Source organism: Carassius gibelio, chromosome A16 (assembly GCF_023724105.1).
Source record: "Carassius gibelio isolate Cgi1373 ecotype wild population from Czech Republic chromosome A16, carGib1.2-hapl.c, whole genome shotgun sequence".
NCBI lineage: Eukaryota > Metazoa > Chordata > Actinopteri > Cypriniformes > Cyprinidae > Carassius > Carassius gibelio.
Window position 1 is genome coordinate 331,887 of NC_068386.1, and position 17,102 is coordinate 348,988.

General features: G+C 40.2%; 1 protein-coding gene across 2 annotated transcripts; it reads left to right on the forward strand.

Annotated features, from left to right (window-relative positions):
• On the forward strand, window positions 1–17,089 carry LOC128031015 (NIPA-like protein 2). Of its 2 annotated transcripts, none has more exons than XM_052619186.1 (12): window positions 1–98; window positions 1,352–1,415; window positions 3,530–3,598; window positions 3,724–3,892; window positions 4,035–4,094; window positions 4,483–4,604; window positions 13,315–13,411; window positions 15,583–15,721; window positions 15,803–15,891; window positions 16,424–16,487; window positions 16,582–16,676; window positions 16,758–17,089. In XM_052619186.1, the coding sequence occupies exons 2-12, from the start codon at window positions 1,410–1,412 to the stop codon at window positions 16,862–16,864; spliced, it is 1,017 nt and encodes a 338-aa protein (XP_052475146.1). In that variant the 5' UTR covers window positions 1–98; window positions 1,352–1,409; the 3' UTR covers window positions 16,865–17,089. The 2 variants fall into 2 exon arrangements, with proteins under 2 accessions (XP_052475146.1, XP_052475148.1); XM_052619188.1 differs by having other exon boundaries at window positions 13,360–13,411.
• The last annotated feature ends 13 nt before the right edge of the window (window positions 17,090–17,102 follow it).

The following is a 17,102-nucleotide window of genomic DNA, read 5'->3' on the forward strand; positions in this document are numbered from 1 at the left end:
CACACAAACACACACACACACACACACACACAAGGGTGGAGAGAGAGATAGAGAGAGAGAGTCCCAGCACTGCCTCCCGTTCCTGTTCTGGAGAAGCCGTATGTATTTCTACTCATAAATGTTTTCTTGAAGATACTGCTGTTGATATGCATAAGAAGTGTGGAGTGAGCTTTTAATTCAAGCCTTATTAGTCTTGTTATTTTGTTGGCTGTTGAGTGGTTGCTTATCATTAAGTATTTCTGGGGCTTGTACCATGATGGTAGCTGAACAAATTCAGAGTTACAGGGTAAATTTTGAGTTGACAAAACCAAACCTCTGCAATTCGGCTTTGTTGGTACCATGATGCTGTTCATCAACTTTCTTTGTTAGCGCTTATTGTGATCCTGAGTTTATGGAGAACAGCCAATCAGGAGCCTTGCAACACAAAGCAAGTTTGATTTACTTCTCGCGAGAGACCCAGCGAGATTCAAAACTAAAGGTTAAAGGTTTTATTAAAGGTTAAGAGAAAAGAATATGACAAACTTAAATGTCATTTGAAAAATTAAGGAGGACAAATAAAATAAATTATCTTGCTCTATTAGTGCAGTCACAAGTGAAACTTGTTAACTTAATTCATACATTTGAAAATACATAGTAATGGACACTCGAACATATAAGGTCAATAACTGTTAAACTAAAATTGCTTTTGTGTAAAAGATAGATAATAATAATATGAAACACAATAATTATATAAATCATAAGATGACTCCGTTATTATCATTAATGCCAAATTTCTATTTGTTTTTTTTTAGCAATAGTGACCTTTATTTTGGAGCAACATTAACTGGAGTGACTTTGTGTCAGAGATGTTTCACTTCTCTTACATCTGATTAGTCCAGCTTCAGTCTGACATCTCTAACCCAGAACATAACCTTCCCCGGAGCAGGTTAGCCGTGGAATGTAATTTAATATGGCAATGAATGCCGCTAAAAGTCCAGCCACTTACATGGTACCTAAAAACCCAGGATTAAACTAACCTGAAATTTACCTGGCAAGCCAGCTAAGCCAGCTAATCCAGCTTCATGGTACAGGCCCCTGGTGTTTGATGTCAGGTTGTTTCATAAGTTTTTTTTTTTTGGTTGGTTGTTTGTTTGCTTTCTTTATTTTTATTTTATGGAGTTTTAAATGAAGAAAGTCAATATTTTCCAAAATTAATAAAAGAGTAATAATATATATATATATATATATATATATATATATATATATATATATATATATATATATATATATATATATACAGCAGCTGAATGTCAGAGAGATGAATATGACCACAGCTGTTGAATTTGTGTCTGTTGTTCTTTTCATTTACCAGTGGTGCAGTGTGTTTGTCTCTTTATACACCTTGTGGAAAGGACAGGTCAAGATCCAGGATGGAGGTACAAAAATAACAATGCAGTAATGCCACTATGCCACTATTCTGAAACTAAACTAGTCTCATCAGACTAAACTCAAGATTCAGCATTTGCAACTTCTACTCTGAGACTAAACTCAAACTACAGCAACTTCAACCTCTAACTGAAATAATAAACTCAAGATACAGTAACTAAAACCTCTGATCTGAAACTAAATTAAAACTACAGCAACTACAACCTCTAATCTGAAATAATAGACTCAAGATACAGCGAATGCAACCTAAAATGGGACTAAACTCAATCTACAGTAACTACAACCTCTAATCTAAAACTAATCTCAAAATAGAGAATCTTCAACCTCTAATCTGAGACTAAACTCAGTCTACAATGATTACAACTTCTGATCTGAAACTATTCTCAAGATACAGCATATGCAACCTCTGATCTGAGACTAAACTCAAGATACAGCATCTGGAACCTCTAATCTGAGACTAAACTCGAGATACACCATCTGCAACCTCTGATCTGAGACTAAACTCGAGATACACCATCTGCAACCTCTAATCTGAGACTAAACTCGAGATACACCATCTGCAACCTCTAATCTGACACTAAACTCAAGATACAGCATCTGCAACCTCTAATCTGAGACTAAACTCGAGATACACCATCTGCAACCTCTGATCTGAGACTAAACTCAAGATACAGCATCTGCAACCTCTTATCTGAGACTAAACTCAATCTACAATGACTACAACCTCTGATCTGAAACTAATCTCAAGATACAGCATCTGCAACCTCTAATCTGAGACTAAACTCAAGATACAGCATCTGCAACCTCTTATCTGAGACTAAACTCAATCTACAATGACTACAACCTCTGATCTGAAACTAATCTCAAGATACAGCATCTGCAACCTCTAATCTGAGACTAAACTCAAGATACACCATCTGCAACCTCTGATCTGAGACTAAACTCAATCTACAATGAATACAACCTCTGATCTGCAAGCTCTAATCTGAGACTAAACTTGAGATACACCATCTGCAACCTCTGATCTGAGACTAAACTCAAGATACATCATCTTCAACCTCTAATCTGAGACTAAACTCAAGATAAAGCATTTGCAACCTCTAACTTGAGACTAAAGTGAAGATACAGCGACTGCAACCTCTGATATGAGACTAAACTCAATCTACAGTGACTTCAACCTCTAACTGAAATAATAAACCCAAGATACAGTGACTAGAACCTCTGATCTGAAACTAAACTCAAGATACAGCATCTGCAACCTCTAATCTGAGACTAAACTCAAGATACAGCGACTACAGCCTCTGATCTGAGACTAAACTCAAGATACAGCGACTACAACCTCTAATCTGAGACTAAACTCAAGATACAGCAACTACAACCTCTGATCTGAGACTAAACTCAAGATACAGCGACTACAACCTCTGATCTGAGACTAAACTCAATCTACAGCGACTTCAACCTCTGAAATAATAAACCCAAGATACAGCGGCTACCTCTGATCTGAAACTAAATTTAAACTACAGCGACTACAATGTCTAATCTGAAATAATAAACTCAAACTACAGCGACTGCAACCTCTAATATGAGACTAAATTTAATCTACATTAACTACAACCTCTAATCTGAAATTAAACTCGAGATACAGCATCTGCAACCTCTGATCTGAGACTAGACTCAAGATACAGTAGTGACTACAACCTCTGATCTGAGACTAAACTTAATCCACAGCTATTACAACCTTTAACTGAAATAATAAACTCAAGATACAGCAACTACAACCTCTGATCTGACATGAAACTCAAACTACAGTGACTACAACCTCTAATCTTAAACAATAAATTCAAACTTTATTTCAGTTCTGATTTTTTTCATCTCAAGGTTTCTCATCCAGCTAAAATCTAGTTGATAGCACACATCTAGTTGATGTTGATGTACATGTAGCTCATGTTCTTGAATCATCCTTATTGGTCCTGGAGACATAATTCAGCAAATGGTGTTTTAGGGATGAGGAATGTGCTGGTTTGGGGGTGTCACTGGGTTTTCCTGTACTCTGTCCGATCTCCCCACACTAGTGACACCCCGAGCTGATGTCTTTTGTTCGTAGGTTTATATTGTGGGGATCTGCATCGCAGTATGTGGAAACTTTCTCATCAGCATCTCCTTGAATATCCAGGTGAAGCTCGGCTCGCTCACACAATCACACACACTAGCACTCTTTCAGTGTTTCGGTACTGCATGTGTTTGATGTTTAGAGGTAGTCTCTGCTAAACTGTGGTAGTGTGGCTGGTGTTTGTGCAGAAATACACACATGTGCGGCAGTCGCAGCGAGGGATGAAGCCGTACTACACCAGCCGTCTGTGGTGGTGTGGGATCCTGCTGATGGGTTTGGGGGAGCTGGGGAACTTTGCTGCATATGGATTTGCTCCAGCATCGCTCATCGCTCCTCTCGGCTGTGTGTCTGTCATCGGTAAGACCTTCTCTCTGTTCATTAAAACATGACACAGTTGATCATGGGTCCAAATGCTGCAGTTCTGCAGTTCAAGAGTCAGTATTTAACTCTACAAATGATGTTCAAAAGCATAAAAACTGGCTCTGTTTCTCTCTTTCAGTGAGTGCTGTCATTTCTGTGGTGTTCCTCAAGGAGACGTTACGGGCTTCAGATATCCTCGGTGAGATTAGAGTCTTTTTTGACATCTCATAATGAAGTTCTTGTCTTCTCTTGTTTTGTAGGAAAATAAACAAATTAGTAAAAAATAATTCATAATTAAAGTTATATTATATATACATATAAAGAACGATTTTGTGATTTTATTGATGAATATATTTTATTTTATTTATAAATTTTATGATTTATTTTATTGATGAAATCCGAGAGCTTTCTGACCCTGTATAGACAGCAACACAACTGAAAAGTTCAAGACTGTGAAATACAGTAAGGACATCATTAAAATACTCTATGATGTGAAAGCAGTGGTCATGGTTTCATGATAATGTAACAAAAACAGGTTTCAAGCAGCTTTCCTCAATGTTTTTGTAATGAAGATGTTTTGTCGGCAGGAGGTGCCTTAGCGCTGACCGGCACCTACTTCCTGGTGACATTCGCCCCTCATTCATCACCTCATGTCACGGCCAACATGGTGGAGCGCTCGCTGGTCAGCTGGACCTTTCTGATTTACTTCGTAAGTCTTTTGTAATCTTGACCAAGTTACAGTACAGATAACTAATCACATTTTACAGCATTAGTAAAGTGACACTTAGAGAAGTGAAATAAAATCCTCGCTTGAGTGACACTTCTGCTGTGTTTCCACCAAAATTACCCGGAACAACTGTACCAGGAACTTTTTTTTCCCTAGGAACTATTTTCCCCCCAGACCTGTTGCTTTCTGAACTTCCATCACGGTCTAATGTACCATGAAGATTAGGCAAATAGTCTGGTGATTTAAACATATTAATAGCCACAGAAATGTAGTTAGGGAAATCTGTATATATATACAGCCTAAATTACAAAATAATAGCAGTACAATGTGACCAACCAGAATAATCCAGGGCCCGGTTCCCCGATAAAGCTCACTCTTAGCGCACTAAGAAGGCCTTGAAAGATATATCTTACCAAAGTTGTTTATGTTCCTAAGTGTATTCCCCGAAGTGGCCCTTAGGAAGCTTCTTAGCACGCTGCCTCTTACGTCTGACGTAACAAGAGCGCTGTCCAAAGTGAGGGTGCTGAATTAGTTGCCATCGATTGCTCAGGAATCGATTTTCCACTTCACGCGATGGTGCAATACAGCGTTAAGAAAGACAACATGTTATATGCAAATGAAACATTCCTCAAATTATTACAGTAACATTTATTTTAACAGTGTAAATTGTCAGCAAAATATAGACTATAAATTAAAATATCAAATGGTCAGTAACGGGTGGTCCTAGGGTGAGTGGAGATCCGGGGCTTAGCCCAGAAAAATCCATGTATGTGACTTTTTATTTTAATAAATCAGAAAGATTTACCTTGTTTAAAATATACAAAAACAATAAAAACAAAAACAAATTTAAAACATTTTATTTAATGTATTGAGGAAAATACTTTTGTTTGCTTTTTGCTTTTTGCAAACAAAAATTAAGAATTGCAAAACAAATGAAACAGCGCGAAAGCAATGATTTTGCAATAAATATTTTCCATGGTCATATCTATTAATTTATTTTCAATGCTGCTTTTATTTTGTGTGTCAGTCTAGTTTGAGCTTGCGATACCATTTTCCCTTTGCGCTTTACTTTTCTGCACGTCTCTCTTTGTGGCACTGTTTTGACGTGGGGGGTGGAGTCAAGGGACGGGGGCGTGTACAACATGACTCCCTGGAAGTGACGTCATCGGCCCGAGACGCAGCTCACTGATCCAGGTCCTGTCATGATGAGCAGAGACTGTTTTTATTTTCTCGTTTATTTTTATTCAGTAGCATTAAAACATTCATGTTTTCATTTTATTTACTTTATTAACAAATGTATGTGTATTAGCAGCGTTTGCTCAAGTTAAAGAAGTTGTTAACATGAACATCTGCTGTTTATTTCTCTCTATGTGCACACTTTTATAGCATTATGTGTATTGGGATCGCTAATCATTTGAGTCAGTTCGGGAGTTCGGAACGGGATCGCGAATCATTTGAGTCAGTTCGGGAGTTCGGAGCGGGATCGCGAATCATTTGAGTCAGTTCGGGAGTTCAAAGCGGGTTCGGGAATCATTTGAGTCAATTTGGGGATCGCGAATCATTTGAATCAGTTCGGGAGTTCGTAGCGGGATCGCGAATCATTTGAGTCAGTTCGGGAGTTCAAAGCGGGTTCGGGAATCATTTGAGTCAATTTGGGGATTGCGAATCATTTGAATCAGTTCGGGAGTTCGTAGCATAGACAGTAAAAGAAATGGACACAGCGACTCCATTGGAACTCAATTGAGACAAATGAAGCCCAGTTTTAGCGTTTTTTAGCACTTCCGTTTCTGACGCGCAGACTCAAACGAAGCTTGACAACGTCAGCAACCTGTCTGACAGATGTAAATTTTCTAGTAGCTGTGCGTGCAAACTGCCATCGTTAATCTTGCAGAGACGGCGAGCTTGAGCGGGGAGTTCTTTGTCGTGAGTGAGCAGGAGTAAGTATTCTGATTAATTATTTTGTATAGTATTTTAAAATGTAACGCCAGTACGCCATATTAAGTTAATTGCCTGCGAGCTTCTCCTCCTGTCTGTTCGGTAATGCGACAGAGAGCCGAGTGGTTATGATGCAATCGTTAGCCTATTTTTTACAAAAACTGTTTATACGGGGCCATGATGTAACATAGAAGGAAATGGAGCCCTTTATACATTGTCGTGTATCTTTAGAAATAAATAATGGACAAACAGAGTCTTTAAACGCCTCAGATGTAATGTTATTCGCTGTCAAAGTGACGCCAAAATGAATGGGAGTCAATGGGAATGCTAACGCAAGTGAAGTTTTGCTAAAAGATGGCAGCCCCCACCCGACTTCAACTCCCGGTCGAGTTCCTTGCCCCTTGGATCGCGAATCATTTGAGTCATCTGACTCCAGTTTGGGAGTTGAAGCGGGATCGCGAATCATTTGAGTCAGTTTGGGGATCGTGAATCATTTGAATCAGTTCGGGAGTTCAAAGCGGGTTCGCGTATCATTTGAGTCAGTTTGGGGTTCGCAAATCATACCTGTATATGGATAGGCATTTTTAACTAATTTAGTAGCTAGTTCTAATTACGTTTTCCACGCTTGTTTAGGTGTGAAATGTGAACTCGTATTTTTGTTTTAATGATGTGCCTTTTAACAGTATCAAGTAGCTATATTAAAAAACTAAACAAATCGTGCCTAAAAAGTGTAGGCATCTAGGCTAATGTAAAGTTACATGATGATGTCATACTAGTGCGTGTGTGCATTTTGAGTGCGTTCTTTCACTGCATTATTCGGTGTATTCAAATGCATTTATGAATGCATGTGAATGATCACAAAATTCAAGATATGAACCCTTTGTGCCAAAAGGGTTCTTTCTTGTCATTATAGAACCTTTTTAGCATAAAAGGTTCTTTGGAGTTGAGTAAAGAACCCTATGGTTCTATATAGAACCCCAATGATCCCTTTCTTCTAAGATTTTGTTGTCATATAATCACACGATGTGACGGTTAGATGAACCGGGTATCCCTCGCTAATCATCCACCCTCCTTATCCCGTTCTGCCACTTGAGCCGCTTCTTGACGTGGGTTTAACGACTTATAAAAATTATACAATACACTTTTAGATTAATGGTAAGGTACTTTACAATCAGAATTGATTGGCAAGCAGCTGCAGTTACTTCTGTTTAATGCGGTATTGATTGCAATTGGTTTATGTTTTAAATAAAAAGCAACCTATCTACAATGAACAGAGAGAGATAGAGTTAGATACAGAATATGATGGGGAAGCAATGTAAAAAAGGGCACCAAGCCTCTTGTCAGAGGAGGTTGAAGTTTTGCTGGACCTTGCCACCAGGTCGAAGATCACACCCCTATGGTCCACTATAACCTGCAAGTTTATGGCCACGTCTCCCTTTCGCGATGAGTAACCTACGCCTGATCAATCACTGATGGATTGGCGATAGGGATGAGTGTGCCATCCACCAGGTCATCCAGGCCTTAAAACAAAATTCCGCCGTGTTTGCCTGGCAAGCGCAGGTCTGAGAAGGTCCAGCAGCTCCATAATGAGTTGTCTTGGGAGGCAAATTTTTTTTTAATATATCCACGTCAGGCAAAATGTCAAAAGGGATTTAGTTTTGCCGAATAAAAACATAGACATGGACTAAACGGCTCCGCGTCCGGCTCCGTCTTTGATTCAATACAAGGACACGTTGGAACTGGACACCACCATGCTTACCCATTTATAGATCTTAGCCATTTAGAGCCAAATTGTTTGCCAGATTTTAATTATCAAAAAATTGATTGCCAATTCGCTTTAATTACATTACGAAAAAGCATAGGCTAATTACCACCATATTAGTTCTGATACCACATAAAGTCAACTTCATAAATAGGCCTGTATCCATTGCGAACATAATTTATTATGAGTCTTAAAAAATAACAAAATCATTGTTGAGCCACAACATTGTCAAAATACCATAGTTTGACTTGTACTTCGCTGCGCAGATTTCTAAAGACTGCTGTACAGTAGCATCATGAGCTCAAGCAACGCTAAGAGAGAGCTTACGAATGGTCCAGACCAACCTTACGAAAGTATGACTTACAGAAGATATACTCAGCGTATGAACGTGTCGGGAATCGTGCCATAAGGTTAAGAGAGAGGTTAAGGAATAGGTTAAGAATTACTTGGCGATAAGAACGTTTTGGGGAACCGGGCCCAGGTTTTCAGTATATTTTTTATTGCTACGTGGCAAACAAGTTACCAGTAGGTGATACACGCTCGTAAGGCTGTGCAATTGGGCAATTAGTTGAAAGGGGTGTGTTAAAAAAAACAGCAGTGTGGCATTCAATCACCGAGGTCATAAATTTTGTGAAAAAACAGGTGTGAATCAGGTGGCCCCTATTTAATGATGAAGCCAGCACTTGTTGAAAATGCACTTAAAGCCTGAGGAAAATGGTCAATTCAAGACATTGTTCAGAAGACCAGCGCACTTTGATTAAAAAGTTGATTGGAGAGGGGAAAACCTATAAAGAGGTGCAAAAAATTATAGGCTGTTCAGCTAAAATGATCTCCAATGCCTTAAAATGGAGAGCAAAACCAGAGAGACGTGGAAGAAAACGGAAGACAACCATCAAAATGGATCAAAGAATAACCAGAATGGCAAAGGCTCAGCCAATGATCACCTCCAGGATGATCAAAGACAGTCTGGAGTTACCTGTAAGTACTGTGACAGTTAGAAGACGTCTGTGTGAAGCTAATCTATTTTCAAGAATCCCCCGCAAAGTCCCTCTGTTAAATAAAAGGCATATGCAGAAGAGGTTACAATTTGCCAAAGAACACATCAACTGGCCTAAAGAGAAATGGAGGAACATTTTGTGGACTGATGAGAGTAAAATTGTTCTTTTTGGGTCCAAGGGCCACAGACAGTTTGTGAGACGACCCCCAAACTCTAAATTCAAGCCACAGTACACAGTGAAGACCGTGAAGCATGGAGGTGCAAGCATCATGATATGGGCATGTTTCTCCTACTATGGTGTTGGGGGATCATGGATCAGTTTGCATATGCCAAAATACATGAAGAGCATGTAGACTTTATGCTGAAGAGGATATGGCCTTGAAATGTTTTTTTCAACAAGACAATGACCCCAAACATACTAGTAAACGAGCAAAGTCTTGGTTCCAAACCAACAAAATGAATGTTATAGAGAGGACAGCCCAGTCCCTGGACCATAATCCAATCAAAAACTTGTGGGGTGATATCAAAAATGCTGTTTCTGAAGCAAAACCAAGAAATGTAAATGAATTGTGGTTTGTTGTTAAAGAATCATGGAGTAGAATAACAGCTGCGAGGTGCCACAAGTTGGTTGACTCCATGCCACACAGATGTGAAGCAGTTTTAAAAAAACTGTGGTCAGTCATACAACTAAATATTAGTACAGGATTGCTAAATCCTATGAACAAAGGTAGAGTCAATGGCAGACACTGCTATTTGTTTGAACACACCCCTTTTAACTAATTGCCCAATTGCACAGCCTTAAGAAAGTGCATATCATGAATGCTGTGTCTTGTTTGTTTTCTTAGAATCTAATGCACCTACTGGTAACTTGTTGTTTTTTTTTTTTACTAAAAACCTGGATTATTCTGATTAGTCACATTGTACTGCTATTATTTTGAACAACACTATACATTCTCCCCTGAAATACTTTTAAAACTACATTCCATAATGACAGTAGTTAGACAGTAGTAGTGGTTGAAATCACAATGTAATATTTTGCTTCGTGAACTCTGAATGAACCCAGAAAGTTCTGGACCTTTGAAAAAGTACTACCTCGCCAGCAGGGACTTTCTGAGGGCCGTTTATTACCTGTAACTTTATTTACACTGAACAAAATTATAAATGCAACACTTTTGTTTTTGCCCCCATTATACATGAGCTGAAGTCAAAGATCTAAGACTTTTTCTATGTACTGTGGTGGAAAAATTCATTTAACATTGCTTTTGTATGCCCATATATGCATGTGTTGTCTTGTAATTACTGTGTGGACACCATGAGAGGGTCATTGGGCCATATAGTGGGGGGACAATGCCTGAGGATGACCTGAGGGGGTCACCTAAGTGAGAAACAACCCACAGAGAGTGTGTTTTATGTCATCCATGGAATACATGATATGGTTTTATGGTATCCATGGAATACATGAAATACAGATGCTAAGACTTTGTAACCTTGATGCAGCAAAGGGATATAAGGGGGAGGACTGCCCTCCCCTCCTCTGTCGCTCTCTGCAGGAACTTCTGTTACTGTATGACTGTCTGACCTTCTTTGCAAAGAATTAAAGCTTTCTTTTTAATTATAAACTGAGAGTGAGCCTGTCTCTTATGCTTTGTTTTAATTTTGCCCCAACAATAAAAGGCCTATTTCTCTCAAATATTGTCCTCAAATCTGTCTAAATCTGTGTTAGTGAGCACTTCTCCTTTGCCGAAATAATCCATCCATTCAGGCAATTTTATAATACCTAGAATATCAAAATCAACTGCGGGCGGCAGATCCTTTTCCTATTTGGCGCTTAAACTCTGGAATAACCTACCTAACATTGTTCGGGAGGCAGACACACTCTTGCAGTTTAAATCTAGATTAAAGACCCATCTCTTTAACCTGGCATACACATAACATACTAATATGCTTCTAACATCCAAATCCTTTTTTTTTGGCTCCATTAATTAGGTAAACCGGAACCGGAAACACTTCCCATAACACCCGATGTACTTGCTACATCATTAGAAGAATGGCATCTACGCTAATATTTGTCTGTTTCTCTCTTGTTCCGAGGTCACCGTAGCCACCAGATCCAGTCTGTATCCAGATCAGAGGGTCACTGCAGTCACCCAGATCCAGTACGTATCCAGACCAGATGGTGGATCAGCACCTAGAAAGGACCTCTACATCCCTGAAAGACAGCGGAGACCAGGACAACTAGAGCCCAGATACAGATCCCCTGTAAAGACCTTGTCTCAGAGGAGCACCAGGACAAGACCACAGGAAACAGATGATTCTTCTGCACAATCTGACTTTGCTGCAGTCTGGAATTGAACTACTGGTTTCGTCTGGTCAGAGGAGAACTGACCCCCAACTGAGCCTGGTTTCTCCCAAGGTTTTTTTCTCCATTCTGTCACCGATGGAGTTTCGGTTCCTTGCCGCTGTCGCCTCTGGCTTGCTTAGTTGGGGTCACCTTCATTTACAGAGATACTGTTGACTTGATTGCAAATGATTGCACAGATACTATTTAAACTGAACTGCACTGCATGATGACATCACTGAATTCAGTGATTAACTGCTTTTAACTGTCATTTTGCATTATAGACTCACTGTTTCCCTAATTAATGTTGTTCAGTCGCTTTGACGCAATCTGTTTTGTTTAAAGCAGTATATAAATAAAGGTGACTTGAGTTGACTTGACCTCACAACTGCAGATCACGTGTAACCACACCAGCAGGACCTCCACATCCAGCATCTTCACTTCCAAGATCATCTGAGACCAGCCACCCAGACAGCTGCTTCAACAATCGGTTTGCATAACCAAAGAATTTCTGAAAATTTCTGAAAATGTCAGAAACTGTCTCAGGGAAGTTAATTTGCTGCTCGTCGTCCTCATCGGGGTCTCAACCTGACTGCAGTTTGTCGTCGTAAAAGACTTGAGTGGGCAAATGCTCACATTCGATGGCGTCTGGCACTTTGGAAAGGTGTTCTCTTCACAGATGAATGATGTTTTCATTGTACAGGGCAGATGGCAGACAGCGTGTATGGCATTGTGTGGGTGAGCGGTTTGCTGATGTCATCATTGTGGATCAAGTGGACCATGGTGGTGGTAGGGTTACGGTGTGGGCAGAAGTATGTTATGGACAATGAACACAGGTGCATTTTATTGATAGCATAACGTGACGGGATCCTGAGGCCCATTGTTGTGTCATTCATCCATGTCCATCACCTCATGTTTCAGCATGATAATGCACAGCCCCATGTTATGATCTGTACACAATTCCTGGAAGATGAAAACATCCCAGTTCTTGCATGGCCAGCGTACTCACCGGACATGTCACCCATTGAGCATGTTTAGGATGCTCTGGATCGGAGTATACGACAGCGTGTTCCAGTTCCTGCCAATATCCAGCAACTTCACACAGTCATTGAAGAGGAGTGGAGCAACATCCCACAGGCCACATTCAACAACCTGATCAACTCAGAAGGAGATGTGCTGCGAGACTAACAGTGGTCACACCAGATACTGACTGGTTTTCAGACCCCCCCCCCCCCAAATACAGTAAAACTGCACATTTTAGAGTGGCCTTTTACTATGGTTAGCCTAAGACACACCTGTGCAATAATCATGCTGTCTAATCAGCATCTTGATATGCCACACCACTGAGGTGGATTGAGGAGAAGTGCTCACTTACACAGATTTAGACAGATTTGTGAACAATATTTGAGATAAATGGGCCTTTTGTGTTCATAGAAGAAGTCTTAGATCTTTTAGTTCAGCTCATAAAAAATGGGGGCAAAAACAGAAGTGTTACGTTTATAATTTTGTTCAGTATAGATCCTGGTTCCTACGGTGGAAACACACCATACCAGCCCAAAGTCACTGGTTCTTGGGTAAAGTTCCAACGGTGGAAACGCGGCTTTAATCATGCATAAATGATATCGCTCTTCAGAACTCTTTTCTGTCTCTCTTTCTGCAGATGTTTGAACTAATTCTCTTCACTATCCTGATGTATTTCTATAAGTGCAGGAACATGAAACACATTGTGATCATGATGATCTTGGTGGCGTTACTCGGTAAGAACAGATTCTGGTCTTGTTGTTATGAAAATGAAGATGATGAGAAAGACAACAGGTTATTCAGTCAAATCATTCAATTCTTCACTCACAAGAGCAGATAAAGAAAATGTGAGACGTACTGTTAAAGAATCTGGGCCCGGTTACCCAAAACGTTCTTATTGCTAAGAAGTTCTTAACCTATTCCTTAACCTCTCTCTTAACCTTATGGCACGATTCCCGACACGTTCGTATGCTAAGTATATCTTCTGTATGTGATACTTTCGTAAGGTTGGTCTGGACCATTCGTAAGCTCTCTCTTAGCGTTGCTTGAGCTCATGATGCTACTGTACAGCAGTCTTTAGAAATCTGCGCAGCGAAGTACAAGTCAAACTATGGTATGTTGACAATGTTGTGGCTCAACAATGATTTTATGTTATTTTTTAAGACTCATAATAAAATTATGTTCGCAATGGATACAGGCCTATTTATGAAGTTGACTTTATGTGGTATCAGAACTAATATGGTGGTAATTAGCCTAGGCTTTTTCGTAATGTAATTAAAGCGAATTGGTAATAATTTTTATGATTAATTAAAATCTGGCAAACAATTTGGCTCTAAATGGCTAAGATCTATAAATGGGTAATCATCGTTGTGTCCAGTAAGGGACCAACTATAGAAGCGATCCAACGTGTCCTTGTTTTGAATCAAAGACGGAGCCGGACGCTGAGCCATTTAGTCAATGTCAATTTTTTTATTCGGCAAAACTTAATCCCTTCTGACATTTTGCCTGATGTGGCTATATATATATAAAAATTCGCCTCCCAAGACAACTCATTATGGAGCTGCTGGACCTTCTCAGACCTGCGCTTGCCAGGCAAACACGGCGGAATTTTGCTTTAAGCCCTGAATCCCAGCGCTACATTTTTGTTTGTTTGTTTTTTAGTCTACAGAGAGCTTCATCGAGGTAATGGGAGAGGGCTATGGCCTAATCAAGACCTCGGTGTGGAGGTGCGTCCACACTGTCACCAACGCCCTTCTGCTCCATGCCGGGGATTACATCCTGGTGGATGGCACACTCATCCCTATCGCCAATCCATCAGTGATTGATCAGGCGTAGGTTACTCATCGCGAAAGGGAGACGTGGCCATAAACTTGCAGGTTATAGTGGACCATAGGGGTGTGATCTTCGACCTGGTGGCAAGGTCCAGCAAAACTTCAACCTCCTCTGACGAGAAACTTGGTGCCATTTTTTACATTGCTTCCCCATCATATTCTGTATCTAACTCTATCTCTCTCTGTTCATTGTAGATAGGTTGCTTTTTATTTAAAACATAAACCAATTGCAATCAATACCGCATTAAACAGAAGTAACTGCAGCTGCTTACCAATCAATTCTGATTGTAAAGTACCTTACCATTAATCTAAAAGTGTATTGTATAATTTTTATAAGTCGTTAAACCCACGTCAAGAAGCGGCTCAAGTGGCAGAACGGGATAAGGAGGGTGGATGATTAGCGAGGGATACCTGGTTCATCTAACCTTCACATCGTGTGAACATATTACTGACCATTTGATAATAAAATGTATAGTCTATATTCTACTGATAACTTAAAATATGTTAAAATAAATGTTACTATAATAATTTGAGGAATGTTTCATTGGCATAGAACGTGTTGTCTTTCTTAACGCTGTAATGCACCATCGCGTGAAGTGGAAAATCGATTCCTGAGCAATCAATGCCAACTAATTCAGCACCCTCACTCTGGACAGCGCTCTTGTAACGTCGGCCGTAAGAGGCAGCGTGCTAAGAAGCTTCCTAAGGGACACTTCGGGGAATACACTTAGGAACATAAACAACTTTTGGAAGATATATCTTTCGAGGTCTTCTTAGTGCCCTAAGAGTGAGCTTTATCGGGAAACCGGGCCCAGGTCGTTTAATTTTACTTTGTTGTTTGATGGAAAAAGAAGATAAATCATGCAAGACTTCAGATCCACCAGAAATTTAAGACCATTTAATGGATCCAAATGTAATTTTATACTAAAATATCCAGAACTGCTCCTAAACCATCTCCCAATTTTGCCATAGAAGTTGTTTGTATTTCTGTCTATAGAGATTAAACTAGATTTACAATGATTCGTAATTCCCATGATGAATAAATGTTGTATCACTAAAGAGTATGTTTGTTGCAGCTTCGGTGACGGTGATCTCGGTGAAAGCGGTTTCAGGAATGATCACAGAGACGATCCGTGGAAGTCACCTGCAGCTCACCTATCCCATCTTCTACATCATGTTCATCATCATGGTCACTTCCTGTGCCTTTCAGATCAAGTGCGTTTGACCCTTCGCTGACACGAGCTTCTCACTTATAGTGCTCAGGAGAATCCTGCTCATTTCTCTCCATTTGCTCAGGTTTCTGAATCAGGCCATGAAGATGTTCGACGCCACAGAGATCGTGCCCATCAATTACGTTTTCTTCACCGCGAGCGCCATTGTTGCTGGTCAGTCTGTTAAAATGTGTTTTGGGGAAGTCGTGGCCTAATGGTTAGAGATTCTGACTAGTTATCCTGAGGTTGTGAGTTTGAGTCTTGGGCTGGTGTAACGGAGGCCAGCGAGTGGTGCTGTGCAGGTAAACCGCACACCCCGATCTCGACAGACGCTAGTGGCTGTAGCCATTTAGCCTCCTTGTTAGTGCGTCCGTCTCCCGTGCCGGAGACCCGGGTTCGAGCCCCGCTCGGAGCGTTAGAGAGGACCTGGGTGAGAGGGGTTACACTGGCAGGAATTGTAGGTGGAGGAAGTGAATGTAGCGTTCTCTCCACCTTCAACACCACGACTGAGGTGCCCTTGAGCAGGACATTGAACCCTGAGCACTGCAGTATAAATGCCCACTGCTGTGTTTGTGCACTTTGGGTGGGGGTTAATATGGTGGGGGATTATCATAGCCGTATATCACGTCACTTTCAGAATAGAGACTAGTTGCTTTTCTTTCCTGGAAACACAAAAATGCTTAACAGAATACTTTTGTATTTCTAGGCATTTTATTTTATGAAGAATTTTATGGTTTATCCTTGATATACATCATCATGTTTGTGATCGGGTGAGAACTTCTTAAAAATTATTATAATTTAGAACAATACTTTCCTGTTTGTTTGCAGTTTAAGATTTGAGTCTTGTGTTTGTGTGCTATTCAGGTGTCTGCTGGCATTTACTGGAGTGTTCCTACTCGCGAGAGCTCGTCCCAGAATCAAGATGGACCGCGTGTTCATTTCAATGAGCCAGATCCCAGGTATCCCAAGAACACCTGACAGTGCTCCATCGATCGAGCTGCCAAGAGTTTAGATTAATGGACTGCGTTTGTGTATTTCAGGTAAAAGCTGTACAGATAAAGTGCAGCCGCAATCAGATGACAGTAAATATGGAAAACTTGCACCTAAACTCACATGCAACAGCGGGATCCAACAGGACGAGCCGTAGACGGAGGAATGGAGAAAGGCACTAATGCTCAGTGTGTGTGTGTGTGTGTGTGTGTGTGTGTGAGAGAGAGAGAGAGAGAGAGTGAGAGAGAAAGAGAGGTTGAGTTTGTGTCAGAGAGGATGAGTGCAGGTCTGACTAACTGAGTTTTAAAAAGGTTTAATTTTGAATAACAGAACTGTCTAAGTGTTATTGTGATTTGTTTTAATAAACTAGTGTAATGTGAAATGGAGTCTGATAC